At 32.1% G+C, this 9,327-nt stretch overlaps 2 protein-coding genes across 2 annotated transcripts; both read left to right on the forward strand.

The window, feature by feature from the left end:
• The first annotated feature begins 1,451 nt into the window (after positions 1–1,451).
• Positions 1,452–2,383, forward strand: LOC126667796 (uncharacterized). Its single transcript, XM_050360885.1, has 3 exons — positions 1,452–1,710; positions 1,807–1,936; positions 2,008–2,383. Exons 1-3 carry the CDS (start codon positions 1,452–1,454, stop codon positions 2,381–2,383), a joined length of 765 nt encoding a protein of 254 aa, XP_050216842.1.
• Positions 2,384–2,411: 28 nt separating this feature from the next.
• LOC126667805 (uncharacterized) lies at positions 2,412–2,990 on the forward strand. Its single transcript, XM_050360893.1, has 2 exons — positions 2,412–2,471; positions 2,649–2,990. The coding sequence occupies exons 1-2, from the start codon at positions 2,412–2,414 to the stop codon at positions 2,988–2,990; spliced, it is 402 nt and encodes a 133-aa protein (XP_050216850.1).
• Positions 2,991–9,327: the final 6,337 nt, after the last annotated feature.

Here is a 9,327-nt window from a genome sequence, read left to right on the forward strand (position 1 = left end):
TCAATTCTCTCTTCCTCTCAGCTCATCTTTCTCTCTCTTCCTCTCAGCTCATCTTTCTCTATCTTCAATCACGATTCTTTTCCTCCCCGCTCAAATTTAAGCAAATTAATCTGTCAACATTGATCGTTATTCTACCTCAGTTTCTGATCGCGAATTGATTTTGATAAACTTCATCAGCTATCTCCATCAATTCGACGTTATCATCTTCAAATTACAAAGAAGCAACACCTAGATCTTAATCTCAAACGAAACAGCTAAGATAATTCAAGTTCAGATTTAATTTCTTGTTGTTGACTTTAATTTTCTTAAATTTACAGTTCAATTAGATTAATCAACAAAATATCATTATTAAATAAAATATAAAATATAAAAATAAAATATAAACATGAAATTGTGTTGATTTTAGTTTTCATGTTGATTTTATTTCAGGAATGGATAGTATTGCAGTTTTTGTTCAGTACAATGGTTGTTCGAATGATAAGCTGCAATACACAGATTTTGCTGTTAAAGGACTTCTAATTCCAACAGATAGTAGCATGCAACATCTTGAAGAATTACTAGCCAAACAGCTACAAATAAATTTAGAAGACACAAATATGTAAATCAAGTATCAGGTATATTAATACTTATAAATTTACAAATACTTGTTAAAATTTATATTGACAGAATATAATTAGTATAAAATTGATATATTTTTGTTGACATGTTGTTGACTTTATGTTGATAAGTTGTTGATATATTGTTGTTTTAACAGATTTTACAAAGATTACATTTACTTTCTTCCTTATGTTGACATTTTGTTGATGTGTTGTTGATATGCTGTTGATTTTTGCATAAACACTTGTTTTTTTAGCTCTTATCAAGGTTGAAGCAGACGATCCACCAATAATAATACAAGATGATGATGCTTTAAATTTCTACTTTAAGATGAAAGGAAAATCATCAGATCCAACACACTTCCCACTCTGCATTGAAATTGAACAAAAAATAAGAGATCTATCATTATATGTGTCATCATCGAGATCAACATACCAAAATGTCAACAGAAATACAACAGTCTGTGAACTCCAAGAGAATTCAACAAATGTTGATAATTCCAATTCAGTTTCAAATATGTTTCAGTATGCAATGGACATGAGAAATCTGTTAGATGAGGATCAAGAAGTACAGAGTCCTTACGTAGAAAGTACGATCATTAATGAAATAAAGGCGACATAAATTGAAGAAGGTCAAAATACAAAGACAAGAGCACACTAAAGACTATATTAAGCATTTACGTGATCAACAATCATTTTCAGTTCAGATCTTACAAGTCGTGCAAAATTGAGTACATAGCAATATGCAATGAGCCTGACTGTGAATGGAAATAGAGAGCGTCGAGAAATAAAAAATTAAGTGTATTCATTGTGAAAAAATTTAATAATGTACACACTTGCAAAGTTGGGGAAAGGATGGCCGATAAAAGGCAGGCAACGTATGATTTGGTTGGAAACTTTATAAAGGCTAAGTACTCAAACTTCAAGATTGTTTACACGGCTGCCGATATTATTAGAGATATAAAGAAAGAATATGGAGTCGAACTAAGCTACCAAACAGCATGGAGATCAAAAGAGAGGGGATTAGAGCTCACGAGAGGACATCCGGCTGATTCATACCAATTACTGCCTTCTTATCTACACGCGCTGAAAACAACAAATCTCGGGTCTGTTGGTGAATTAGAAACAAGAGAAGACAGATTTCTTTATGTTTTCATATCGTTGAATGCATCAATTAGATGATGAGGTTTTTGCAAGCTGATAATTGTAGTGGACGGTACGTTCCTCAAAGCAGCTTATGGAGGAACTCTTCTAACGGCAGCGACTCAAGCTGCAGCAAATAAAATTTTTCCTCTTGCATTTTGTGTGGTAGATTCTGAAAATGATGCTTCGTGGGAGTGGTTTTTAACAAACGTAGAGAAACATTCGGCGTGAGGGAAGGAATGTGCATTATCTCGGATCGACATGACAGTATTAACAAAGCAATTGAAAAGGTATTCCCGGAAGCACATCATGGGATTTGTACCTACCATCTTTTCAACAATGTCAAGGCAAGATGTAGAAGAGCCAAATGTGAAATCAGAGAACAATTTTTTGGGGCACCTAAAGCTTACACGCTTGAGCAGTTTCAAAAACACATGGCGGAACTTGACAAATTTGACCCCAAGATAAGGGAGTACCTCAGCGATGTTGGTTTCGAAAAATGGACAACAGTCCATTCCACCAGTAATAGGTATTCAACAATGACTTCAAACAATGCAGAATCTTTAAATGCAACAAACATAGCTGCAAGAGAACTGCCAATAACGACGATGCTAGAATTTCTACGTTCGCTTGCATGCAAATAAAAATTGTGCAAGATCGTTAAAAACAGATATGACAAAAGTGGCTGAGGAAATATTGAATGAAAGCTACATTCGATCTCTGAATCTGACGGTAAACCCATTTTCAAAACTACTGAGTTGTTGACATGTTGTTGATATGTTGTTGATGTGGATGACCAAAAATTGGTTTTCTAACTCAATTCTTTTTTGTTAGGTAAGCCCTGCAAATGACAATATATAAATTGTCACTAAAACAAAAACTCCATTCTCGGTGAATTTGGACACACAGACATGCTGCTGCAGAAGATTTCAAACAGATAAAATACTATTCCCGCACGCAGTTGCTGTAATCAGGAAATACGACAAAGATCCTTTGTTCTATTGTTCAAAGTACTACATGAAGGAGACGTACGTCAACACGTACAATCACACTATGTATCCAATGACGAATATGTCAACATGGAATACACCTCAAGAAGTAAAAGATACAATCATGCTGCCTCTAGAATCAAGAACAAAATCTGGAAAACCGAAGAAGAAACGCATATTAGAAGGACATGAAAAAAGGTTAAAGAATAAATGCATGGTTTGCAAGAAGATGGGTCACAATAAAAAAACATGCAGAAGATGACTATAATTACAGACAGATTTATTTCTTTCAAATTAAATTGCTGGGATTGAATTTCATATTTCTTTTTTTTCTATATTAGAAATTTGACTGAAATTTTAAATTTTATGTTGTTATTTTGTTGATATTGTGTTGATATGGTGTTGATGGAAGGTTAATTTTCAATTTTTTTAAGAAAAAGTAAAATTAGTGTTAAAATGTTGTGTTGATAGCCTGATGACATTCTGTTGATTTGACATCTATAAACTAATATTTCATTTTACGAATTTTTTGAATACATAAGAATTCATTGTTGATATCATGTTGCCAAAATGTTGATATGATGTTGATGGAAAGTTAATATTCAAGCTTTTTTAGAAAAAGTAAAATTACTGTTAAAATGTTGTGTTGATAGCCTGATGACATTCTGTCGATATGACTTCTATAAACTAATATTTCATTTTACAAATTTTTTGAATAACTAAACATTCAATGTTGATGTCATTGTTGCCAACATGGTGACTTCGTGTTGACATCATGTTGATATGATAGTATTAATTATTTTAAAGAACACTAAAATTACAACAAAATTCAAAGTAACTGAATCAAATAAAAAAATTTATCAGTAAACTGTTCAAAACAATATGAAAAAAAACAAGAATAATTCAGATACCAAACATATTTAAAAACAAACAAATAACTGAACATAAAACCAAAAGCAAGAGTTCCCAAAATAATAACACCTAAATAGAAACATTATTCCTCCTCAGTTCTCTTCGAAGCTGAACGGTTGCTTCAACGTCACTTTTATAATCAGTTTCTATCTTCCACTTCACATAAGAAATCAAGCCTTGACAAAGTCGATTCCGGTACCTTTCCATTTCATCTTAATCGAAAATGACGAAGTAATAGGCTTTCCATGAATTAGATACTTTGCAAACAAACAAGTAAAAGCCCCACAATCACTGCAATGTTTAAAGAAAATTTAACAAATCAGAAAAAGGTATTAAAATCAAATGAAAACATAGAGAAAAACAGAATAGAAACAGTTACCTCTTCTTAACTTGAACTGGCACTTCAGCAACATTTTCATAAGAGAAAGGAGAATATCTGCTGTCGAAACTAGAAGATAAGGCAAATGATACAACTTCATTCCTGGACGAATAGAAGTCCATTTGTTTCAAAAAAACAGGAAGATAGTGCGTAAAAGCTCCTATCATTTTTGCAATATTTTCTTCAATCTTTTCAGTCTTGTAGGAATTGTAGACATACACCTTGCATTCTTCGAAATTAACCCGCACGAGAAACCAATGATTCGGGTCTAAGATGATTACGGGACATAGAAGCTCATTCACATCCAACCAACGCTTACCATATCGACAGCCTCCTCCCTTATAGTATTCAAGAATGGAGTTTCCAGGCGTAACTTTAAATTCAGCACAACCAGACGCAACGTACGAAAAATATTCTGAGACTAAAATCTGACTGAAAATGGAATCCGTAGTAGAAAACTTCATCTTGTTGTCAAACAGCAATTTAATCTTCTTCCTCAAGTAGTAAAAGATAACATCGATATGCTGTAACGTACAGAAAAAATTATAAGAAAACTGTAAACCAAAACAAATGTTAACATAAAATTAAAACAATTAAAAAACACTTACAGAAGTAGATAATTCTCCACCACAGAAATTCAAAGTGTGAAAAAAATCTTCTTCGAAATTAAATCAGAGTCAATATCGAAAGGAGGACTAATTACAGCATATCTTCCAGTAAGCATACTACAAAACATATAAACATAAAAACAGTCAACAAATTTTGATGCAAATCTATAAAATAAGAAACAAGAATAATAAAGTTATATTATCAAGTTTTCCTATTCCATCCTTGCTCAATCCAGTTAAAAGTTTCAATGTCTCTAAATGCATCAAGTTCATTATACTCAAGATCAAGCAAGGGACAAGGAGCTTCATTATAAGACAATGCAATTCAGTCTACAATAAATAAAGAAACAAAATCAACATCAACAAACAAAAACTATGATATCATGTTGATATCATGTTGATGCAGGATGATATCAACATCAACAAATTAATAAAAAGGACAATTTAACATTCACCTAAAGTATTTCAATTCATCAAAAACACAAAATACATAAATATTTACCAGATTGAACAAGTCCTTGACTCAAAGAAGGAAGCTCACGGCTCCTACAAATAGACGCAACTTGTTCGTCTAATTGAGTTAACTGGGAATCAGTTAAAAAATCGTCTACTACCTTCAATTTTTTTAACAACTATAAACAGTTAAGAACAATAATATAGCACACTTTGAATTCAATGAAAAACAACAAATACCTCATTCATGTCCAAATTTGTATCAACATCAACCCCGGAAACATCGTCCGTAGTTTGTTCAATCTTCCTTTCACCACCTTCCACATATTTATCTTCTTCTTTCTCATTAGCATTATCCAAAGCAGAAAGATCTTCAGCCTTATTAAGATCATTATCTTTATTCTGATTATCCTCATCGCATTCCGACAAAGAATCACTTTATGACCACGATCACCTTGATCATCCTTGTTGTCAACACGCTAAAAACTCAAAACATATATCAACACAACAATTTCAAAAAATAAAGGAATGTATATAAACAAAATAAAGAAAGTTAAAAACTGTACCTTAATAATTTCTAGCTTTTCAATATAACGGTCCATTTTGGTGACCAAATCCTTCAAAACAGCTTGTATTTCAATCATACCATTATCAATATAATCATGATAGGATTTAAGATCCTTCTTCATCTCAGATGCTGAAGAATAACACTTTTCAGCTGGTTTTCAATATTCCCAACCCTCTTTGACAGACTGTTGATATGCTGTTGATTTTGGGTTGATGCAGAAGCCAAAGAAGGGTCATTCGCATCATTAACAGCAGCCAAATCATCATCGTCAGCGGTATGAGCTTTCTGGATATTTCCCTTCTTCTTTTCAGAGGCAAAAAAGCCATTCAGCATTAAAACCCTTTTCTCATCCGCAGAAGGGACAATCCTTTCAAACTTAAGCTACATTTAAGAACATAAAAGAAAATCAACCAATATATAAAAAAAACAATCAAAATACAAATACTAAAAACAAAAAATACCTTTGATCCAAGATTATAAAAATCGCTTTTCAAATCGATCACGGTTGGAGTTTTGCTTGAAGTCTAATTCAAGCATCTTGGCACTTTGTTACCCACAAGCATGCATATCTTATCGTCAACAGCAGGAAAACACTCGTAAAATAAATACTGCAAAATAATATGAAACCCGAGCAATCTACAATACCCTTCTTTTTTGGTCTTCTTCAAAAGGTCCTTGCTCTTCAAACTTTTAAGGGTATAAAAAAACATTTCTTTTCCCCATGGGTAGCAGTTATAGTCCTCGTAAGCTATTACATCCAAATGATAACCCTCGACAAGATTAGAATCAAGCGCAGACAGAAAATAAATCTCCAACACATACAAAAAAGCTATTTTGACAGCATCTTCATCAGACTGCCATCAATTCGACAGTAGACACTCAATCACAAACTGCCTATTAACCTTCGACTTCCCGAAAAAGTACTTATCAACAAAAGCATTGCTTGAATCTTCAAAGCCGACCTTTTGAATTTCACCGGTACAATTCAGCCCGGTTAAAACTGCAAACTCTTCAATGCTGACAGCACATAAACATGATATCAACACCATGTCAACACAAGGTCAGCAAAAAAACAATAATGGCATAAACTTAATAGGTACAAGTTTCAAACAAAATAAACACAAGTGAGCATAATATAAAGAGCAAGTCTAAACATATATTTAAAATAAAATTTAAAATTATAACTTAGAGAAATGAAGTTGAAATAAAATTTCAAAAAACACAAAAATGCAATACCTTGATGGAACCATCATCCAACACCTTTTCAGATTCAGTGGTTTCAGTATAAGATTTTTTCTTTGAAGAACCAGAGGTTGACCTAGTCTTAGGTGCCTGTTCAAGTCAACACAACATCAACACAATATCAACAACACATCAACAACATATCAACATAAATCCAACAACATGTCAATACAAAATCAGCATAAAAACAGTAATGGAATAAAGTTAATGAGTTTAAGTTTCAAATCAAATCAACACATGTCAACATACTAAAAACACCAGGTCAAAACATATATTAAAAATAGAATTTAAAATTATAAGTTAAATAAGTAAAGTTAAAATAACATATAAAAAACACAAAAAATACAATACCTTGATAGAAACATCATCCACCACCTTTTCAGATTCAAAGGTTTCAGTAGAAACTTGTTTCTTTCCAGAACCAGCAGTTGCCCTAGTCTTATATGCATGTATATATCAACAATATGTCAACATTATATCAACAATATGTCAACAGTAAACATGCAAATATTAAAAAAAATCTTTTCGTACTAGCGGCAGTCTTAATAATTTTCTTTTTTATCGGTGATTTCTGCAAAAGACAGTTCATAGACAATTACAAAAACACAATAAGACAAAATTATATTCAACCAAAAACAAACAACAACAATAAAAAAAATAAACATAGATTAATACCTCCACAGTTTTATTAAACACGATGTCGTCATTAATAGATTTAAGTGACACTTTTCTTTTTGCACCACCCATCGACTTCTTTATTACATTTTTCTCCGGAACAACAGCTTCTTCGACACGGCTATCTTCTTTGCTTGTTTCAAATGAAACACGCTTCGCTTGTTTCTTGATGTGTACGATGCCTTCAATTTTGCCAGTTCAGCTGCAATAGAAGAGTCTTCAGAAATCTTTGTACGCTTTGACGATCGAACAACCGACTTCAATACATTTTCATCTTTATCTTGTAAATCAGTTGCAGAGGCTTTCAGATCTTCACTATTTTTAACAGCAGCAGCAGCAAGTTTAAGCCTACTTTCGATTATCATTTACTTCGTCAACGTAGGTTTCGCCGATCTTGGAACCATGCTCAAAGCTTCCTTGGCGATCTCCAACACGTTAGTCTGCTCTACAGTGTCCTTTTCTTCAACAATAGGAATTCCAATCGATGCATCCTCTTCCCTAATTTCAGCGGATTCCGTTACTTTCGACGACTCTACTGGTTGAGCCGTTTCAACATAAGCAACATCCTCTCCATGCCTAGATCCCGCTACTTCGCCTTCATTATCATAATTCGAAGTTTCAGAATCAGTTTCAGCCGACGAATGGCTTATTTCCGGTCTATGGCGAACAGATTTACGCCCCATATCAAAAAATAAACAACAAAAACCTGAATTTACAAATCCCAACACAATAAATCATTACAAAACTAAACAAAATATTTCAATAAAAGCAACAATCACGTAAACATTAACATATCAGAAAAGAAACTAATCAATTTACAAACAAAATCACAATAAAATTATAAAATTGATACATAAATGAAACTAAATTTGCCTACTCAAATCAAAATTAAATTACAAAACTAAACATAAAACATGTACAAAGCCTAAATCGAATCAAAAACAAATAAATCAACACACAATCATCAGTTTACATAACGAATTCAAAATTAATTTGAAAATCTAAAACATGTACAAAAACTAAATCAAATTAAAAATAAATAAATAAACACAAAATCATAAAGCAAAATCAAATTTCAAATTTAAAATATCAAATACATGTAACAAGAAGAACTGAAACAGAAATCATGAAAAATAAAAAACACAAAACGATATCAGATTAACATAAATAAGGTTAAAAACAACAAAAATTAACACAAAATCATAAGATAAATCAACTTTACAATGTTAAATCACAAATGCATTTAAAGAATAACTACTGACAACAAGAATTTTTTTAAAAAAACAGAGAACTTACTGTTATGTAAGCACAAACAGTGGAGATAATGATGAAATAGAGATGAAAATGAGAGAAGCAAGAGGATTCGTGCAGTAATGGAGATAACGCACAGCAAAATCGTGGAGAAGAGCAGCGAAAATGGCGAAGAAGAATGAAGAAACTGCCAATTGAGAAGGAAAATAAGAAAACGGTAAAAAAAAAAAGATATTCAAAAGAAAAGGTTAGGTTTCATAACATTGATGGTGTGAAAAGTAAAGATATGGATTGGGCCGTATAAATGTAAAGTCTAGCCCAAATCCTGTATTTTATATAAAAAGCCCATGTTTTAACTAGGCTTTACATTAATCAAGTGGATTAATGTTAAAGGACTATAAGTCCATACCAAGAGTGGTATTATATATTGAACAAGAAGTTCAATATTGAGATTAGTTTATACATTTCTTTTTATAACAGAAATGGTATTTAAATCTATCGTTTATACGAT

This window comes from Mercurialis annua, linkage group LG1-X (assembly GCF_937616625.2).
Source record: "Mercurialis annua linkage group LG1-X, ddMerAnnu1.2, whole genome shotgun sequence".
Classification (NCBI taxonomy): domain Eukaryota; kingdom Viridiplantae; phylum Streptophyta; class Magnoliopsida; order Malpighiales; family Euphorbiaceae; genus Mercurialis; species Mercurialis annua.

Bases quoted from the DNA above. Each gene is read 5' to 3' on its own strand.
- LOC126667796 (XM_050360885.1), top strand. From the start codon at position 1,452: ATGGCCGATAAAAGGCAGGCAACGTATGATTTGGTTGGAAACTTTATA. The intron at 1,711-1,806 runs GTGAATTAGAAA...TGATAATTGTAG, and splicing joins AACAAATCTCGGGTCTGTTG to TGGACGGTACGTTCCTCAAA. The intron at 1,937-2,007 runs GTTTTTAACAAA...TCGACATGACAG, and splicing joins AATGATGCTTCGTGGGAGTG to TATTAACAAAGCAATTGAAA.
- LOC126667805 (XM_050360893.1), top strand. From the start codon at position 2,412: ATGACAAAAGTGGCTGAGGAAATATTGAATGAAAGCTACATTCGATCT. The intron at 2,472-2,648 runs GTAAACCCATTT...TTGGACACACAG, and splicing joins TTCGATCTCTGAATCTGACG to ACATGCTGCTGCAGAAGATT.